Source organism: Cyanistes caeruleus, chromosome 2, assembly GCF_971803275.1.
Source record: "Cyanistes caeruleus chromosome 2, bCyaCae1.hap1.1, whole genome shotgun sequence".
Lineage (NCBI taxonomy): Eukaryota > Metazoa > Chordata > Aves > Passeriformes > Paridae > Cyanistes > Cyanistes caeruleus.
In genome coordinates, this window is record NC_141702.1 from 45,038,813 (window position 1) to 45,058,241 (window position 19,429).

The following is a 19,429-nucleotide window of genomic DNA, read 5'->3' on the forward strand; positions in this document are numbered from 1 at the left end:
GCTGTTGAATGTCCTTTTTGCTCTTAAGAGTGCTGCCATGGGGAAGGTTGTCACAGGGGAGGCCTCTAACTGCAGGGAATTTTCCCACTGTGTTTCTGGCTTTATTGATTAGGCAAAGGCTTATCTGCATGCGTGACTGGTCTTTCTGGCTGGTATTTTGGTTGGTTTGTGGATAACTCTGTGATGAGTTCCCAGGAACCCACCATCTGTTTCATATGTCTGTTTCTGTCAGTCATAAAACATAAGTCATTTTGGTAATGCCCAAAAGCAGCCACAGGCTCTTCCTTATACAGTGTAGTGCTGCACCCGTGTGTAGTTCAGGTACACGTTTGCCTTTTAAATACTTTGCAAGTATTAGTGGTATTCTGCTCAGTGCCATCACAGTCTTCTGAGATACCAAAGGGGTTTTTAATTAACATTGTTACTGAGGGCAATGATGTCTTCCTGTGTCTACTGCTTGCTTCTAAATAAATGGTTATCAGTGCTGACCCAAGTGTTTTTGTGTTTTGTTACTCACTTTTTCCTCTGTTCCATCCCTCATTTGGGCTGAGGACAGTTGTTTGTGTGACAGCACAATCCATCATGTCAGAGAACTGACACAGCTTCCAATAACCCTAAAGCTGAAAAGAAGAGCCCCACTCCTTTTCTGGTTATCATCTGCATTGCTTTCCTGTCTAGTTTGTTGAACAGCCACAAAAATGCTTCCTCGATCAGAAATACTGAGGCAGCAATGTGGGAGAGGAAAGAAACTCTGTATGGAAAGGAGACAGAGGGCTGTTCATGCCACTACTTGTGCTGAAATGCTTGTCAAGGTAACCCTACAAAGAACTTGCATCGATAATGTGGTTATTTTCTCCTACATTTACTAGTACATGCTTTCAGCTGTCTTCCTCCTCAGTGTAGCCCAACATTGTAAGAGTGCCTAGGACAATTTAGAAAAGGGAATTGATCATTAATGGAATTGATCATTAATATTTTTTTAATTATCAATAATTGATAATTAATGTCATTAAAGAGGAAAAAATACAAGATTTTTCTACAGTGTTTTGTGTGTGAACTTGCCTATTCCGAACTGATCAATCATTATCTCTAAATTTGCTTTTTTTTTGTTCCAAGGAGGAAATAGCAATTCTAGGATAGATATTCTGATAACTCTGAAGGAGTTTACCTGCTGATAAATGTGAATAGCTACAGAAGGTCACTCTTTCCCTACAGTACATTTCTGACAGTGTGCTGAGCTGAAAAGTGTATGTGTATCTTCCTAATGCTTTAGTTGTAATTTTTTTTTTTTTCTGATTGAAAGAAAAAGCAGAAGTGTTGAGAAAAGTGCAGAATATTTGATCTGTATACTGAGTGTAAAATTATCGGAAATGCAGTGTTCAAAGTTTGTAATGAACTGGTCTTCACTGGCATGTATCATATAGAAACCTGCTGCTCTGATGTAACAAAAGATACAAGTGAATGTATGTAATTATTAGATAGGTAAACAATAGAATATCAATAATAATAATAATGAGATATTACTGCTTGGTGAGACACTGTTATTAAAATATGTTATTGTAGTTTTTGATTATATTTCTATTAACAATGCTGAAAGCTTGGGAATCCTCTAAAAAAAGCTAAAAGAATTATTAGAGTTAAAATGCCTCAAGGAAATTAATTTATCCATGACATAGGTCAGACCATTAGCAAGCTGCCTATTAATAGAATCTGCACAAGGAAGACATTTCTGTTAGTTGACCAGTCTTTAATCTAGAAAAAAAAAAAAAAAAGAGCTGATAAGAAATAGAGGCTAAAGCTGTTCAAATTTAAAGTAGTAATAAGAATAAAGATTTTAACCAGAGAGAGAGATCAGCGGTCATTGGAGCAATACCATGGATGACATGGTTTTCACCTTTTTTTTGTCAATTAATTTAATTTCTGAAATACTGTTTTTTTAGAGAGCTTACACAGCTTTTCATCAAATATTGTTCTGGTGCCAGTGTTGATTTTCTTCTTTACCTTTCCCAGGTCTCTGTTCATGTCCACAAACAAACTTAAGCACAAGTTCTTGATTGCTGAAATTCACTAAGTGAAAATGAACCCTTTTCTGAAAAGTTCAGTTGAACAGATCAGATTTTGGAATGTAGAAAATGATTGGGTAGGGTCCTATGGTGTGTTTACACAGAGGTATAATTACATTTTACTAATGTTTTCTCCTTCTCCCAAAATGCATTAATATTTGGGGGGGAAGGAGGTTCTCTTTATTGATAAGGTAGTCCCTGCTGTCACTGTGGCAAAACTTCTCCTCTCTGCTCCTTATTTCACATTCCTCAGTGACCTCAAGAGATTCTCTATTTGTTTTTGATACTTCCAGGATGTTCTACTCCACAGCTCTCTACCCCCTTTTTTATTCTTTAAATTGAGTTTCATATTGTGACAGCTGTCATTTCTGGGTTTGAACAGAAATTTTTCCAGCTAGAATGTCACTTCAAGATGAATCTTTACTGTATTTGGAAGAGATTAGCTCTGGTTTAGAATAACAACAGTAATTTTGCCTATAAGTAGACTATCAGACCCTCCAAAGGAAACTCCCAAATTTTCTTTCCAAGGTGCATAATAAAGCAGAAACATAAATTTGGAACTGAAGTGTAAATTAGATTTGAATGAGAAGCAGGGCAGGTGGTAGAATTTTGACTAACTCTACTGAAATTTGTGTAACATGGAAAGCAGATTTCATTTACAGCTGATGATTCAATAGGAACTCAGCTGCTGGCATCTGACCTTTTGTTTTGTACTATCCCACTCATTCTGAGGGCCCAGACACCAAGTAAATAACAACAGGTACTTGGCCAGCATTCACATGTTCTAGATTGGACTGTCCTTCCTTATTGATCTTGTTTTAGTTGGAAACTACTGACCTAATTTGCTTTCCTTCCCTACTGATAAGGACGCCTGTACAGTCTGTAACTGTGCTCATCATGCTTACACTGAAAGGCAGGTGCACTTTATTTGCCAGGATAAACTGTTGTCAGGTTCTGTGACTCAGCAGGTACATGGATAACCTTTGCTAGTAGGGCAGTGCAAGGAAGAGAGTTTTAGAAGTAGATAAGCAAAGAAATCCTTTGTATCATTGATGATCAAATGTTTATATTTCAGAAGAGTAAGAGTTAAATGCTGATGGAGTATGTGATGCCATTACCACCTCCAAACCCCAAATGTCACAGTTTCTTCACAGACAGGAAGCAGAGAAAAAGATCTCAAGCTTTTCTTGATTTGTTTGTTCAAATTTATTTAAGTGAAGCTCTGTGCTCTCATATATAGCCTTCCACTCAGGTTTGAGTACACTCTGTGTTCATCACGTCTCACATGAATGCCTCACTATGAAAAGATGAAATAACTGAGTGTAATTCCTATTTTTAATCCAGTTTGTCTTGAATGCAATACATGTTTAAACTTCCATATTATATAAATTGATCTGATAAATGTAATTTTTCTGTGTGAAAGAATGTCTGAAATTCCATATGCAGTTAGTATTCCACACATGTGGAAATGCCCAGTAATCTCATTTCTAATACTGATTTTTTGCTGTGTACAGAAAGGTGCTATGTACGGAAAGGCCCATGGGCCTTGCACAGGTTTAGTCTCGCAAGTAGTTTCAAAATATCAGGTAGCTTTGCAGGTATTTTTTTACACAGCCATTCTAAGATGGTGTTTATTACTCTTTCAGTCCTTACCAATGAGCATTTAAAGAAATACAGCCAAAAATAATACAAACCCTTGGGTGTTGTACTGCTCAGGAGAAGTTGTACAGCTTTCCTCTTTGACTTTGCTAGTTAAATTTTCACTTGAAGATAATGAAACTTGGATACTATTCTATTAAAGCTGGATGTGCTTAGCTAAAAAAGAAGTATTTTATAAGTTTGTTTTGCTGGGCTGTAGGTGGAAAGCACAGCTGAGATCACACTTCTCAAAATATCAGTTGATTGCTCTGCGATACCTGTTTGTCTCTTTCCTGATTGGGTAGAGCTGTTGCTGGGCTGATATCATTTTGACCAAAATTAGAAAGTCAATATAAACGAGTCAAACTAGATTGCCTGCTTTTTTCAGTTCTCTCTTCTGATTCATCAGTTGTTTGTTTCAAATTTTTACAGCCTTTGTGAGTTGGGTGTTGTGCCAGCAAAGGTGAAAGCTCTTAGTGGTTAGTCATTAAGAATATTCATAAAAAATTGTCATGATGACATTTAGATCCTGACAAAAATATGATACCTAGTTAAAAAAAAAAAAAGAAGTTGAAGTGGGTCTTACAGAGTGATATTATTAAATACATGGATGTGGAAACCATTTCCTCACTTAGGAGACTGCTGCTTCTCATGTTCAGGCACAGCACTCATCTTCCTGAGAGGATGTCATTGCCAGTGTCTTGTGGCAGAGGCTTAAGACCTGTGTAAGAAATGTACTGATGAAGACATGTATCAGAGAAGGAGCTGCTGCCTAAAAATGTTTTTTCCTTCAGTATTAGCTTGTATACTTTAACAAATTAGACTGTGCCTGGTTAACTTATATTACTAATACCAGGGAGGCTTAGAATATGTGTAAATATAATTATGATATTTGAAGAAAAACAGCATATGAACTGCATAGCAAAATTCTAAGTTAGTGCAAGTACAGGAAGTTGGCAGCTAAAGGTAGATGGTTTTCATGTACTTGAAGAAATGCTGTTACTTTACCTGCACAATTAAGCCTAAAGCTACAGACTTATTTTAAAAATGAGTAGGTTTTGATGCAAGTGACAGAAAGAAGTGTTTTAAGTAGTTTAAACTTGAGTTACTTTAGACTTTGAGAATTTATTTTTTTCTTGTTACATTCTGGTGGATAAGAAAAAGATGGAGATGTTGTTGAATGACATTCAGTTAGGATCCACTAGTCTTGCCGCTAAAAGGTTGTATCTCAGTATGTACAAAATGAAGGTCAGGCTAGAAAGTGCTTTAGGAGAGCAACTTGGTTAAATCATGAGATCTCAAGATACCTTATAAAAATAGAAAGTAGGTCTCATTCAGCAATGATAAAAATAAAAGGGTAGGAAGAACATATAAGATCAGAAAAAAACCCCAACCCAACAGAGCACAATATGAGGTGCAACTACAAAGGGACATAAAAAGAAGCAAAACTTTTTATAGTACAGTGAGAAGACAACAAGAAAATAATTGCTCTGGTGTTCAGAAGAAGGTGAGCATTACTGACAGATACCACTGTGAATAGTGAAGTGTGAAAGGCCTTTTTACTTTTTTTGCTTCTTTTTCTGAAAGTGTTATGTATGACCAAATGAATAATCTCTACTTCAGTCTGGATTCTTTTATCACTAAAAAACAAGCTGAAGCATATTAAATGTCATCAAACCAGCTGATGAAATTTACCTTTTGGTGTTTACAAAAGGACAGAGAGGGGATCCCAGTCTCTGGGATTCTTGAAAAGTTGTGAAGAATTGCAAGGTTTTAGGATGCTGGTTTTTAAAAGAAGAAAGAGGAGGAACTGGGGAGTGACAGACCAGTCAATTTAGATTATATTTCTGGCAAAAATCTGGAACAAATAATTAATCTATCTGTAAGCAATTAGAATGAACAACAAAATGAATAAAACCTAATTTGGATTTAACAGTAACAGATCAAGGGGAATGAGTTTAACCTCTTCAGTAGTTAGGAAAGGAAAGGTTGTGGTCTCTGCCCATCACAGCTGACACTTGCTTACTTGAAGGATTAGTAAAATTCTGGCCCATATGATTATTCTAGTTATATAAAGTGTGGTTTTAAGACGTTTTAAGATTACTGTGGGCTTTGTAAAAATAGATGACCTGTACTAAGTATATCCCATTAGTAATTACTCCAGTGCTATACTAGTTCTGTCAGATGTTTTTGATTTCTTCTGTAAATCAGGTTATGAAAATCAGTAGCATAAAAAATTATTTCTAGTTGCTGTGTTTGGCATTCCTTCAGTTGTTCTGCATGTGCTGTTATCTGAATTGGAAAGCAAATGAAGTATTATCGTCTTTTTAAGCAGCTGCCACCTTCTGATGTTTTCCATGTAATACGGTTTGTTTATTTTGTTACAGGATTTGGTTATCCGTGTCATCTTCATTCTTGGCAATTTAACAGCAAAGAACGACCAATCCCGGGAGCAATTTTTTAAAGAAAAAGAAAGTGTTAACATCTTGACATCAGTATTCCAAACCTACTATGATCTTGATTTGAACGCACCAACAGGGCACCGTGATAGAAAAGGAAAAAACCACCTAAAGCATCCTTCAGAAGCAGAAGATGTTCTGATAAAACTGATAAGAGTGCTGGCCAACCTCTCCATTCACCCTAAAGTAGGCGCAGCTCTGGCAGCTGCCCATCCTGTTGTAGGATTACTTGTTGGAGTACTGGGTAATAAAATTTATGTTGTTCTTGTTATCTTTGCTCAGCCTGTAAGGAGAGTTTAGGACTTCCCATTGCAAAAAAAACCCAAAGTCAATTGGCTGATATTCATAAATTGTTTTATGTAGAAGGCCTGCTTGAAACAGTGGAAGCATTGCTGCTTTGGTACTGACTTTTCAGTATCTGGGGAAAGATGTTGTAGAAGTCTTAAATTCAGTGATCAGATTTGCAAATAGGATCATTAAAGGTAAGAAAACAAATTTTATTTTAAACACATCTCACTGAGAGTTAATATATAAGGAATGTTTGTTCTTATCAGGTGCTATATAGATATGTTTGTTGGTAGTTGGATTTTTTTTAAGGTTTGCATTTTTTGTGACTGTTTTGGATTAAGTATTGTTTCTGTTCTCTCCACCCACAAATTTCAGCCTCTTCTAAAAATGTTCTCTTTTTTCTTCTTTTTCAGTCTTTCAACCTTTTATCTCTTTCATATGGAAGAGAGTGTCTTCCTCCAAACGGAGGATTAGGACTGTAGTTCCTTTACCACTTACTGATCCCCTTGTAAATCTAATTACAGACCAGGGCTGGTCTGTTCTCCCCATAGCAGAGTTTAGCTGTGACAAGATACATCTTAAACAGCTCAGTATATTTTACTGTGTAATGAGAACATTAAATATTACATGAAGATAATCTACCTGATTTGTACACTGTCTTACCAGTCATCAGGGATGAGACAAGTCAGACTCACAACTTGGTTCTGTCACAATGAAATTGTCTTAATGTCTTAATGATTGTGTAAGTGCTTTTGACCTGCAAAGCTTCTGTCTGTCACCCTCTCCTCTTCTTGAGCACTCTGTCAGTCAGTTTACTACAAAATGTTCTGTCTCCCTATGAACTTACCCCTCTTTTATTTCCTTCACTCTTGGCTTCTGAGGCCAGAGACCTCAAACAAGTAAATCTTTCAGACTTTTACATGGGTTAACATTCTGTCAGGAAATGTAAGAGAAAAATCCTCCAAATATTGTTGAAGAGGTTTTTTCAATTTTTTTTCCTAAATACCTGACAGTTCAGTGTAATAGCCCTTGGCATTCCTCCATGTCTGTCACGCAGCCCTGTTTCTGCATGAGGATTCTCCTCAGTGCCATCTTAAAACAGCTAACAGGATTTGTGAAATGTCTTAACCAACTAAATTTTAAACTATGTTGCCTGAGTCACAATGATTTCTGTAAATTAATGGTGGGAAAGAGTGGTTTTGTAGTGCCATTTTTGGATCAGGTGTTCCTGTTAGCTTCTGCCATGTTACTGAACAACAGAAGGTTTGACTGTAATAGTGGCTGTGTAAACTATTACTCAGTTTGCTTCTGGGACCTAATGCACTGCAAAATTAGACATGTGTGTGTGTGTGTTTATTTACATATGCATATGTTTTGGGATTTTTTACTCTCAGAATACAAGTCAGTCGATGCCTGTGAAGAGCTGGTCATCAATGCTGCAACAGCAATCAACAATTTGTCCTACTACCAAGTGAAGAATTCTGCAGTTCAAGACAAGAAGCTACACATTGCTGAAAGTAAGGACTTTTAAATTAGTACTTTTTAAATAGGTTTTAGAAAGCAGAAACATTTTGACGCAAGAGAAAGTAAAGACACTGATAACATTTTGTGGTATGACATTGCAGGAGTATAAAGTTCATAGGGCTAAATTCTTTCAATAATGATTTCCCTTTTTTTTTTTTTCTTAAATAACACTATGACTTACATGAAAATAGTTTGGTTCTTCACAAAACCCCTTCTTTTCCTCTGCAAAGGAATTTGCTGAATTGTTTTCTGCTTAGCAATTTTTGCTAGATTTGTTCAAAATCCATATACCTGAGCTAAAATAATCATGTTGCTTTTTCCTCCTAATCACAGTATAGCAAGAAGGGTTTTTTTCTTCTTCTTTCTTTCTTTCTATATCTGTAAAATTTGATTTCTGTCTGTTTCTGGTTTCTAAATCCATTGGCAATATTATATGAGTGATTCTCTCCCCTCTGACATTATGGACAATAATCAGTTATGTGTAGGATCTGCGCTGACTTCTGGGACTCTTGTGTTTATGTTGTACAAAAGGTAGAGAGTCTGTGTCTTGCACATCTCTCCATCTAAATAGACAAGACGCTGGGGAGACACAGAACCAGAAGTTTGCACAACAGGTGGAATGAGGAATAGAAAAAATATCCTGGTTGTCAGCCCAGTGTCTGGACTGGTAGACATCATATTCTCTGTAGGTAACAGCTCTGCTGTTCTGTCACAACTCATTTTATCACCTATAAGCCAGCTGCCTCTTGTTTCTGGTTGGAAACAAATTACTTCTCTCCTGTCCTATTTGTTGGCATGTGGAACTAGTCCCACATACCTTCCTGAGCTGTGGAGAGAGGAAACCTTTTGATGGGAAACCAGCAGGCTTTCTGCTCCTGCAGACGTTTTGAGAATACTTGCTGTTTGATATGAGTGGTGGACAAAATCCCTTCAGATATCTCTTTAAGACAAGTTCAAGGTGTGTCAGTATTGCAACATCCAGAGGCTGAAGTAATGAGAACAAAGCCAACCTCCCTTCTATTTTTTTTTCTCTCTTCTGTTGTATGAAGGGCTAAGGGTTGACCTATTTGAATCTTCTGTATGATGGACTGATTTCAGTGCTTTGCTGTGTTCACAGAAGACTGATAAATGTAACTTCTGTAACATCACTCCTCTGCCATGCACCAAAATCCTCCATGGTGGTAGCTCTTTCTAGGAAGTGCTGAAGGTCTCATTCCTGCTGCTGAAGTACACACTGATCATATGTGAAACTACTGAGGAGAAAAGCAGCAAGGAAGTGAATGCTTCAGATTGGGGCAATATTAAGTAGCTGTTCGGAGAAAATGTGTTTGCTTGTTATAGCAGCAGTGAGAGAAAACAGAGCTAATGTCAGAAAATAATTCGAGTTTTAGGAGACATCCCACCATAAGACCATCTGTTCAGGATCTAAATCAATTCTCTTATATATTACAACAGTTTTTAAATTATGTCTTCCTGGATTTTCACATGAGCCCACTCAAAACTGCATAGCAGAACTGGCTCACATTATTACAACTGTGCTTAGACTGTCTCCATAACTCCTCATTTGTTCCTTTGCATTTAGTCCCATATTGGAGCTCTTTATTTTATCTTCAAAGCCCTACACAATTTCATTCCAGTTCTGCCATCAGCTCACCCCCTTCTCTGCCACCAGACAGACAGACAACTGCTCCCATTTATTGCATTTATCTCTGTTGCTGTTTGCATTCTGATATTCACTGATAAAAAAAACAAACAAACAAACATGTATTTGTGATTTACAAGTAATTATTTTTATTCAATTTCTCTGCAAACGAATAGTGCTTTTAAAGCTGTTAATGAGTGACAATATGGATGCAGTTCTGGAGGCTGTCAGAGTCTTTGGCAATCTTTCCCAGCATCATGAGATCCGTGACTTCATCATGCAGAAAAAGAGTGAGTTACTTTTGCATTTGTAGGAGTTCTAGCATTTTAAATGTCCATGGTTCTAAGAAGAAAACATTGTTAATAAGCTGTCTCAGTTAAAGGGTAGAAGCAATCTTCCCTGATGTTTTGCAAATTAGGCAATAATAGTCATTGTAAACATCATTTTATTTCAGTTTCATTAAAATGGAAATATTGGAGTAGGAAAAATATGCCATGGTACTTTCACAAAAGTAAGTACTACAAAAACTGTTTTTCCTTCAGTTTCGAATCTGAAATTTCCCTTTACTCAAATAGCTTTTCAGATTCTACAGGTTAGTAGTGATATGATATAAAATGAAAATCCTACTAAAATCACATTTAGGTTCCTAATCTCAGATTTTTGATTCCCATATTTAACAGCTTGTTAGCACTTCGTAACACGCATCTAGGATTTGACTGTCTCAGCAAAGACCTCCTATTTGCCTAGGGGTGAAGTAGGATACAAGTCTTCTCAAGTCCTTTTGCTTTGGGTATCTAAAGAGCTTTGGGAAAAATGGCAACTCCTTGCTATCCACAGAAGCTGTGTCATCAGCTTAGACACCAGTTCACTGTAATTTTTTTTTTTCTCTTTTTTTTTTTTTTTTGGTCTGCCTCTTGACGCTAAAAGTGAGGTGATCATGCCACGGTACGCAGCTCTTTATTCCATGGAACATCATTTATGGAACATCACCGTGACCCTTAGTAGCTGGTTCCTGGTGAACAGTCTCAGTCAAAGAATTAAATTTTCCAGCTGGGAGAGACTGAGGTGTTGGTATGCCAAGCTCAGGAATTGCTGAGAGGCTTCCTCTCAAGTGAGGCCAGCCCAGCTCCCTGGCTGGGGTTGGCTCCACAGCTCTGCAGTCAGTGCCAGCAGGTGCTGCAGGGCACTGCATGTCTGTGCCTGGCTCCCACAGGAGCCCTAGGCTGCTGCACTTCCAGCTGGACTTGGAGCAGACTGGGGCAACCCTGCCCTCACAGGGGAAATAACTTGCCCCTATGAGGGCCAGATGCCAAATTCTTGCAGTTTCTGCTGACTGTGAGATGGTAAGGGGGGGTTATACTTTCAAGAAGTAAACTGCAATTCAGTTTGGTCAAATTAGCCTCTTCTGACAGGATTTTCATGTACTTTGGTGTATTTTTATTACTTGAATTTCTGGTTTGTTGTTTTAAAGGAAACTGGTGTGCAGCATGATGTTACTCTGTCATGTGCCTCCTCTGCAAATGTCAGTAATACACTACAAGGGTGAACTTCTGGATAGGGTATCTGTCATTTGTCTGCTTTCTAATAAGTATGTTGTAATGGCACTTGTATGGTAAATCCATCTTCCTAGTAACACTATTTCCTTCTTTACAATCCAGTATACAAGTTCATGATTGCTTTGCTGGATTCCAAGAACCGAGAGGTCTGTTTTCCTGCCTGTGGAGTTCTGCTCAATCTCACCGTAGATGAGGACAAACGAGCTTTTCTGATGGAAGAAGGAGGAATTGGAAAGTAAGTTCCTGATTGTGCTTGAGTGAAGGAAATTTCCAGTAGTTTGGCCAAAAAGTTTCAATTGGATTCTTTTTTACTGGGCCCAGTAGCTTGTAATACAGCATAGTAAATACTTAGTATCTAAAGTTCGTGGAGAACAAGCCTTTCATAGGAGCCAAACCCCACAGGAAAGTCTCCCAAAGATCCTCTGTGATGTACACAGCAGAGGATACCATAGAAGAAAGCAACTAAGGCTTGGCTTTGCAGCAGCTGCTTGTGCTTGGCTTAACTGGATCCTAGGTGGGCTACAGTGAACAGCACAGTCACTGTGTGTCTGGTGCAAGTGTGAAGGTACTTCAGGAACTGATATCCCACATGGTCCCTTGGAATTTTTGTAACCACTTGGTTCTGTAGGGAAAAACAGCTGATGTAGCCCTGCTCAGCAGAGAACAGCTCCGGAGTCTCCTCTCTCTGGGAGTTCAAGTTCAAGGCACTATAACATTGTAAGGGATATTAGACCTTGAAAAACCACTGTGGATGCAACACTTGTGGCTTTGATGTTCAGATAATAGCAGATCCAGCTTAATTGGAGCAACATGAAAGATCATGTTCCTGTGCTTGTAAAGCGGTTGATACAGCCCACAGTTATGAAACAATATGCTTCACTTTGAAATACTTTCCTGTTCATACATCATATAATTACTTTTTTATACACCGTAAATAATGCATAGTCTTCTCGTCCTTCCTTCTCATGTTCTAGTTAACTTACAGTATTAAGCTGGAAAAGAAGAATAAAAATAAGTTGCTGGCAAATTGAATAATAAATGTGAGAAATTTCTATTATATAGAATATTTTGTAGCCTATAGAATGATGTAAATTCAGAATTTTCTATACTGCATCTGAAAATTTGTGAGGGAAAGAACAAAAAGCAGTAACCCCATGGAATGAATCTAGAGAATTTGGAAGTGATTATTAAGGAGATCATCCTGACTGTGCCAAACTAGCTCTATGGATTTTTGGAACTGAGGTTATTGTACCCATACATAGTGGCCCAAAAAAAATAGGGAATTAGCCTCATCAGAGGGTTAAATTTAAAAAAAAAAAAAAAATAGGGCAAGTTCTTTTGGCTTTTCGTTAGATGCCTCCTGTTGTTCCACAATGACTGCCTTCAGAGAGGAGGAAAAAAGCAAACCTCTTTTTAGGTGGTCTTCAATGACCCTTTTCTTCAGCCATACCTGAATATAGTAGTTATTCTTTACTAATCAACAGATTATAAATCTCTCTGTGAAGTGGAGAAGTGAGGGAAGGAGGAAGGTCCTAAGGTTGAAGAAGAGCACAGCAGTGAAGGATTACTACTGGAGAGGTCACCAGGGTCAGCAGGTGGAAGAGGTTTACTTCTGCAGGCTCAAGACCTGGTGGAAGAGGTTTACTTCTGCAGTTTGGAAATGGGATCTCTGGATAGCTATTGTCTGTAAGCTGGTGCAGGCAGAAAAGTTACAGCTTCATTTCAGAGTCCTGTTTAGGATCCAGCCTGAATCTGGTGTCTGCAAGGAAGGGAGCTGGGGAGAAAGGTCTGGAACCTAATGGTCCTTAATAAAACAGGCATTTCTGAGAGGAGTCCCTTAGGAGTACAGACTGAGGAAGTGCAAGAATGGGTGAGATCTGCAAAACTGTGAGACTTTGCTGAATGTGAAAGGTAATTCTCTGATCATGGAAGTAGCAAATTCCTTTGGATTTGTTTTTGTTTTGGTGAGATGATCTGATGTGTAGTAAGATGGATATTCCGACTGAAGCTTTTTCTGCATGCCTGCCATCTTTTCCAGATGAATCATTGGTGCCTGATAAAGTTTGGCTTAGATTGCAATCTCTGCTTTGGTAGTAGCCACAGATTTGGGACAGTCACAGATTGTAATGAAATTTGATGGAATTTTAGTATCTTTGAAATGGTTACATTTACAAAGTATGTGAGTGAATTCGGTCAGTTGGGTTAGAAATTTACAGAGGATTGGCAGCTGCAGGCAGGCACACACATATGTGTAGACAAAAGGCATGTCCACATCCTTGGGGAGCTACACTAAATGAAAAGGGGGAAGTTGCTGAGGAAGAAAATAGCATCTGAACTTTATTATTGTAGAATTTTCCTGCAAGCTTCCATGGAACTTGCTTACATTTCTAGACTGCCAGATTTTGAAGAGCTCAGGAGAAAATTCCATGGAACAAACCACTGTTTTGTTTGGTACTGACAGGTTGGTTGACTGCTTACAAGACTTTGGGCCAGCAGACTGGCAGCTCTCGTGTTTGATCTGCAAAACCCTGTGGAACTACAGCGAGAGCATGAGGAGCGCGGCCTCCTGCTTCAGAGGAGACACCAACACGCTGCTGGTGCTGCTCACAGCACTTCTAGGTGAGACTTGTAGTCTTGGTTTCTTTTCTTCAATGAAAGAAATGGAAGGAGCAAAATGAAAGCAGGATTAGTTTGGGTGGGAAGTCTGTCCTGCAGCTTTCAGTGGCTGGCCGGTGTGGACTGTCCAGCAGCACAGTGGTCCCTGTGCAGCACACACTGGGCCCCTGGGGATCCTGGCATTTCTGGGGTGCAGCAGGCTGACTTTGCTCTCTGGCCACCTTTCTTTTCTCTCCATGGTCTCCTTGTGGGCAAGGACAACATCCTGACTCTTTCTCATCTGCTCCCTAAAGCCAAGAAGGGAGCAGATGAGAACAGCAAGCAAGCTCAATTGCTTGCAATGAACAAGCAAGCTCATTGCTCCACAAAGGCTGAAAGGTGAATGTAAGGACCTTGATTTGCCTTACCCAGTGGGATCTTTTCATCTGGGCATTTACTTTTGCTTCAGATTTTACAGAGTTTAGTGGCTGTGTAATAGTCCTGTAGTCAGTATATGTAATTTTCCTCCTTTAGTTTTTGAGCACTGCTTTGCTTATGATTTTGTTTTGGGTAGGTCGTTAGCAATTATCTTAAAAAAAAAAATATCTTTAAAATAGAAATTAAATTGAAGGAAATTAACGATGTTTGACATAGTTTTAGTTGCAAATTGAGTAAAGATGTATACTTACTGTCAGACCCAGACAGAATATGAACTCTTTTGTTGTAGACAATCAGAAAAGTGGGTGGATTTGTAGGGATTTTTTTTCTAGTTACAGCAGAATTACTGATAATCACTGATGTAATAGTTCCTTGTATTACATTCCTTGCTATGATGGATTTTATCTTAACGTGTGCAGTAATTCCATTTGTTTATCTGAAAATAGCAGTGTTTCAAGGTTATTACTGCACTTTTTAACATTCTGCAGGGGACCTGCAAACTTTACAGCCACAATCATGTTTGAATTTTCTGGCACACGCTGAGGGGTATATATCTTTGTTTTAGAAAGCACGCGCTTATTTTTTCCCTCTGCATTTAACACTGCTTATTGAAGTCATTGATTTGACTGCAGAGTCCAAGGCTGGATAGCAGTTGTAACTCTCATTGAATAGTATAACTTTCATGAGCTGGAAGTTCATGTACAATTGCAATTGCAGTTACAGTTGAGATTGTAATGCAGCTGTAATTGTAATTAATTAGGAATAGGTTAGAATTAAATCAGAAGGCCAGTCATTCTTCACAGTGTAGTCAGAAGAGGAGCTGTAGAAAAAGCACATCTTATTCATTGGATCTGGTTCCTCTGTGTGCAGAGAGCCAACAAACCTTAGTAACAGCAGCTGGTTAATATTGTCCTACATCTTCCTCCTCCCATTGTGTCCAGTAACAGCCTTGAACCGTCATTGCTCTGATTCTATCATTCAGGAAGCAGGAGGCAACTGCTGACAGCCAGTGAACTGTACTTGAGCGTCAGCACACCCTCAGGAAGCGGAAAAAGTGGAGCATGGCACAGCAGACACCTCGCTTCACCTGCTGTGCTTGGCCTCCTCCCCTTTATTTTTCCCTCCCCAATCTGGCCCAGGATGACAAAAGATACAAGGAAGCAAAAGGGACTGGAAATGGCCTAAAAAGATGTTTTGCCCAAGAGAAAGGCTGGACAAAGGGCATTATTTGTTTTGCTTTTCCCCTGACTGATCCCAGCAGCCTGGGATGCAGTGGCCCTGCTCTCCAATGGCACTTGTCATTCACCTTCTTTCAGCTGCTCTTGAGTTGCCTGTCACTCTGCTGGCTCAGACCTTCTGGAGGCTGCTGTTCCCAGGCTCCTTCCAGCAGCTTTGCCTTAGCCCAGGCCCTCATGAGCAGCGGTGGAAATTAGCTTCTGTCTTGGGAACATTCTTCTGTTTGGTCTTTCACCGAAGAGAAAGTTTCTCCCTCTCTCTCCCGACTTTTTTCTTGTGCTTTTACCTCCACTGTCAATTCCAGGACATTATTTTGGAATCTCAGTCTATGTGAACTTTTACATGACATGACAGAGCTTCCAGGGCTGCCTTGCTGGTGTTTCAAGGATGGGTAGCCCTTGCAGACTGCAGGAGTCTGCACTCCAGTCTCCAGTTTCCCCCCCAGTATGCAGGCCCAGTGTGTTTGTCTTGTTCCTGGGCTTGCAGCCAGCACATATGCTCTTTGGCCAGGACCCAATATTGCTGGTTTTTGAGGACAGTTGTGGGAAAATTAAATTATCTGAGGATGCACAGCTTGCATACAGAACACTGATCCTTGCTGATCCACAGCATTACTCACATTCTGCTTTGGGAAATTTACTGTTTCAGTTCAACACTTGAGCTTTGAACTGCTTCTGACCCTTGTTCTTGTAGGCTGGAATTCTCGACCTCAGTGATTCCATAAATATTCAGTTGACTTCTCGGGAGCACAGCTGTCTAATAAAAGGGAGAAAAGCCTCTCACTCTGTGTTAGAACAGAGTTAATTTGGGTAGAAAAAGCCAGGAGCAGGCAAAGCAATTCTCCTTGAAAACAAGCCCATAATCCCTTATTTTCCACTTCAGGGTCTCTGGCTTCTATGCTGCTGAGATTGATTTTAGGTATGTTGGGTTACTGTGCCATTGATAGGACAAGAGCTAATGGGCACAGGTTGCAATAAGACAAAATTCCAATTAAACATTGGGAAAAGAGATTTCCATCGTGGCAGGGCTTAAGCACAGGAACAGGCTGCTGTCCTAGAAGGTGTTCAGTGTTCAACAGTACATGGTCTAGAGCAAACTGATACATGGTGACTCTGCTCCAGAGGTTTTTCCCAACCTAAATTATCCTATGACACTATCAAATATAGATTTGATGCCACAGGCTGGATTTTATCTCTGATTACAAGTTTTCTTCCTGCAGAGATATGACATCCTTCTTGAAAGAGTGGGTGCTGTTTTCCTCTTTATTTTATTACAGAAAGACTCTAAATTAATCTCCTTACAAAGAACCCCTTTTGGAATCTTTCTCACAATCAGTCTCTCTTTAATTTTGGTAGTTGCAGTGTAGTGGCACAGGAGCCAAGCACTGTTTGCAGTTGCTGGTAACAGTGTGTGAGCTGGAGCCCATCTCCACACACAGGAATATCATTTCCTCCTTCATACCTGTCTCAGCTCAGGCCATCTGGTCTGCACAGGCATCTTGGCATGCTTTTGGATCAGAGTAAGTGCTGTTGGAGCATCTCTTTTCTACACAAACTCTGACTCAAAATGTGGGTAACTGAAGTTTCTCCTCAGCCCCAAGTTTCCCTTTACCTGCTGTGACTGTGCAATAAGCTCCCTTACAGAGTTATTAACACATTGTGAACCTGGTGCTTTTTCGTAGTGTAGGCCAAGGGTTAAATATTGCCCATTTGGAGCAGGATTCTACTTTCATTTTAGGCCTAAAGGCTGTCAAATACCCTTCTGTTAAACTGTGTGAAATCATTTGTTCAGCATTATCAGTTGTGTTTGTAGATTCCTGATTCAGGAGAATGGTTCTGGTTGCAGACTGATTTCTGTTTTCTCCATGAATTTGTTTCTTTGCCACATCCAGTGCCAAGCAAAATGCAGGAGGAAAAATGACAGGTGACTTCCTTTCATTCCTAACATTGTCTTCAATAAAGACTGTCCTGTTGTTCTATTTTTGAAATTTGTGAGGAAGGGAGGGCATCAGTAAATACAACTAGTGTGCTTCAAGTTCCTTCAGTGAGAGAGTAGGTAGAGTTTGAAAGAGTGTCCAGATTTGCAGAGCAATTTGGGACAGGAAAAACATACTGTAGTTTGGTGAATGCATTGCTTACCTCAGCAAAACTGCTGTGGGCAGTGCTAAACCCTGGGTACTTTCCAGTCTGACAGTCACAGTAAATGATCAGTCTCAGAGACAGTTTTTGTCTGGGAGACATCTGTGAGGTATGAGAATAAAAGAACCTGCAGTACCATTTTCACTGTTCTACTGACCTTACCATCCTTTATTTTCAATTAAATCTAAGACCCTCAGAGAGTGATGTTTAACTTCTTTCAAGTGCTGTTGTTTTTAAGCCATCAGCATTCAGAGCTGGTTAGCTGTATGTGTCACGAAATACATAGTTGAGTGTATTTTTATTTGGAACTGATGACGCTGTTTTCCTTGATTACAGATGAAGAGGTAGAGTTGGAGTGCAGCCTTGACAGAGATATAAAGGACTGCCAAAGAGTTTATTGGGAAAGAGAGTTCAAACCCGTGGCAGAAAAACTTCTTGACAGAATTCAAAGCCATCGCTCTTCAGCTGAGTCTATCACTCCATTTTAATCAGTCGAGAGTTTTTCTGTCAGGTAAATTGTATATTTCTAATATACCTGTACCATTGGTAAGCTTGTTGGAGAGCATGACTATTTAAAAAATAAAAGTCAGGAAAGTGTGGCATTTATGTGCTGGATGCTATCTTTTGAAGAGCTTCTATGAAATTTTTGCATGTGTAATTGCCTTTTACAATATACTTGAGCTGACGAAGCAGCTGTTCAGTGTGACTTGCCTGGTAATTGCATTGTTTCTTGACTGGAAAAATGAAACAACAATATTTGCTGAACTTCTAATTTTTAAAAGGTAAGTTATGAGTGAGTACTGGGACCTCTGTGGCACCAAAAATGCTGTGCAAACAAATGTTATATGACAGGAGCCGCATCTCACCTGCAGACTTTGACACTTTTATCTTAAGGAACTTCTGTGACAGAGTAACCAGCTGCTATTGGGGCATTTTCCTGTTCATTGTTCAGATTGAACACTGTCGGTGGTCAGGGAAAGTCAACCCTCTTTCCTTGGGAGATTCCCCTTCCTTCTGACACTGGGTGCTAGGGTCTAGGCAGCTGGCCCAGCTGCTGCCTTGGTGCCTGTGGGATGTAGGTTCTCATCTTTCCTGAACTGGGACTTCGCATCTTTAGGCAAAGCACCCATATCCCTGATGTCAGAGATTCTACCTTCTTTCAGTTGGCCCCACACTCCCAGGAGCTGCCTGTGTGCCTTTATTTCTCAGATTTCTTGGCCAGCTATCTCCTCTGAATCTGTGTCTTCATCTGTGGGGCCATAACAGGCCTCTTGCTCCCTTTTTCTCCTGACTGCTGCTGGCTTGTTTATTGCTCAGGTTTCATCCTTCCAGCATGTAAAAGTCCCTGCTTGTAGCCCATGGATTAGCTAACAGCCCAGTTGGCCACAGTGAGCTTTATAGACCTGACCCATTTCTCTCTTTGCTGACCTCAGATTCCTAGGAACAAACTGCTGTGCAGGGGCTGCCGGGCTCCTGCTCCCGCGGGTCAGCAGCATTGCGCTGGGCCGTGCACAGCAGGAGCAGCTGCAGCCCAGCACTCCCAGGAGAGGCTGGGGGAATTTGTTGGGAGGCAGCGATTCAGAGCTCCCTCAGTGGCACCGTTCTCTCTACCTTTGGTAGTGCCCAGACCTCTGCTTCCAGGTGAGAAGAGGAAGCGAAGAGGTTGGGAAGTAAAGCCATAGTAGAAGGGCAGCGAGACGTTTTTCCTAGTTTAGATCCCTGCTTTTACAAGGAAAGGGAGATTTTGTGGTCCAGGTTTTGGGAATGGTGAGGAGGAAACTGGTGAAAATGAACAGTTGCTCCATTCTTTGTGTCTCAGCAACTCACGTTACTTTTGTCCAGCAAGGTTCAG

The 19,429-nt window shown here is 39.8% G+C and overlaps 1 protein-coding gene across 17 annotated transcripts in view; it reads left to right on the forward strand.

The window, feature by feature from the left end:
• ARMC2 (armadillo repeat containing 2) overlaps window positions 1–19,429 on the forward strand; it is a 71,769-nt gene that overhangs the window by 44,383 nt on the left and 7,957 nt on the right. For 13 of the 17 annotated variants that reach the window (XR_015283084.1, XR_015283083.1, XR_015283082.1 and 10 more), the window contains 6 exons: window positions 6,089–6,404; window positions 7,843–7,965; window positions 9,791–9,904; window positions 11,273–11,405; window positions 13,632–13,789; window positions 17,914–18,088. Coding sequence is in view for 8 of the 17 variants with exons in the window: in XM_023923911.2 (XP_023779679.2) it covers window positions 6,089–6,404; window positions 7,843–7,965; window positions 9,791–9,904; window positions 11,273–11,405; window positions 13,632–13,789; window positions 17,914–18,065 (996 nt within the window). In the remaining 9 variants the exon portion in view is untranslated. Of the gene's footprint in view, window positions 1–6,088; window positions 6,405–7,842; window positions 7,966–9,790; window positions 9,905–11,272; window positions 11,406–13,631; window positions 13,790–17,913; window positions 18,180–19,429 lie in introns of those variants that run through there. The other 4 variants (XM_023923912.2, XM_086876734.1, XM_086876736.1 and 1 more) reach the window with 1 other exon arrangement.